This window comes from Gavialis gangeticus, unplaced genomic scaffold, assembly GCF_001723915.1.
Source record: "Gavialis gangeticus isolate Ggan-Ray unplaced genomic scaffold, GavGan_comp1, whole genome shotgun sequence".
In the NCBI taxonomy this organism is placed as follows: domain Eukaryota; kingdom Metazoa; phylum Chordata; order Crocodylia; family Gavialidae; genus Gavialis; species Gavialis gangeticus.
The window spans coordinates 249,797,577-249,798,749 of NW_017729032.1; the positions used below are offsets into that span (position 1 = coordinate 249,797,577).

Sequence of the window (1,173 nt, forward strand, 5' to 3'; positions counted from 1 at the left end):
AACAAGTTACTCCCATATAGGTGCCCTGAGTTTTGAGGGTCCCTGGTGGTGTCCAAGGGTCTGTTTGTGGAGGCAGATCTTAAAATGGATGTACCTTTCACCAGCTAGAGAGAGAGCCAGAACCTTCTCCTGATGTGAGCAGAAAGTCCTAGGTACCTTAGGGCACCTGTTCCTTCCTTACTCTTCCCTTGTTAAAATCCAAATCTAGCACGCTAACACATTTTCTATGCTTCTTATACTTTCTTTAATATTCAGAGGGTGACCTTTAGGAGAACAAGGTTAGTGCTGAGACTTCGGCAGTGAACTGTTTTCTAATTCAATTTTTAAAAAGCAAGTAATCTTAAATAATTATAAATCAATTACGGAGCCTGTTGTATACTTCCCCAAGCAAAAAATTATAACAAAGTATTTTGAGAGTGATTGAGCAAAATGAACAGCCTCCATAAGGCAAGGAATTTGCGTTTCAATTTATCTTTTCCTTCATAATAGCATCATTTGAAATATGTTTTGCTAAATATGGCAACTGCTCCCATAGAAAAAAAAATCAATTATATTCTTAAATTTAAATAATCTTTTCCCAGTTATGCTCTAATGTATCACTGTACTTAAGAAATGTACCCCAGGGAAAACACTTCTATTCTTCACTAAAAATCCATGAATAATATTATGTAAAAATTAATTTATGATGCATGATTTAAAATCTTAACCTAGAATGGTTTCTTATTCAAATGTCATCAGAAAATGACACCTCACCCGCAGAAAGGAGTCCAAGGATCCATTCTCCATGTATTCAACCACAATCATTACTGGCCTGCCTGCAAAGACAGCAAAGAAACTCATTAGGATTATAAATATATTAAAGGGTTTGTTATATTTCCCACTGTTAGGAATAGATTTTTTGCGTTACTTCAATATGTTGCTCATTTCCAAAGTTCTCCTGTACAGCACATACGTATCTTGTTCAGTTATTCATAAGCAATGTTTTAAATCAATATTTCCTTTACAGGAAGGACTTGAATTAGCTGACTGCATGCAGTTCCTTGTGGTGGTATTTTCTTTTCTATGAAAAAGGTCAAACTGAAGTTCTTTGATTCCAAATGGCTACACTTTCTGTGTCTACCAGTGGGAACAGTAGGATCTCTGACATGAATGTGCACTAAGTATAATCATATA

At 35.4% G+C, this 1,173-nt stretch overlaps 1 protein-coding gene across 1 annotated transcript in view; it reads right to left on the reverse strand.

Moving 5' to 3' along the window:
* Positions 1–1,173, reverse strand: part of EPHA6 (EPH receptor A6) — a 1,262,645-nt gene that overhangs the window by 199,378 nt on the left and 1,062,094 nt on the right. The window contains exon 13 of the mRNA XM_019525724.1: positions 754–815. Coding sequence (XP_019381269.1) covers positions 754–815 — 62 coding nt within the window. The remainder of the gene's footprint in view (positions 1–753; positions 816–1,173) is intronic.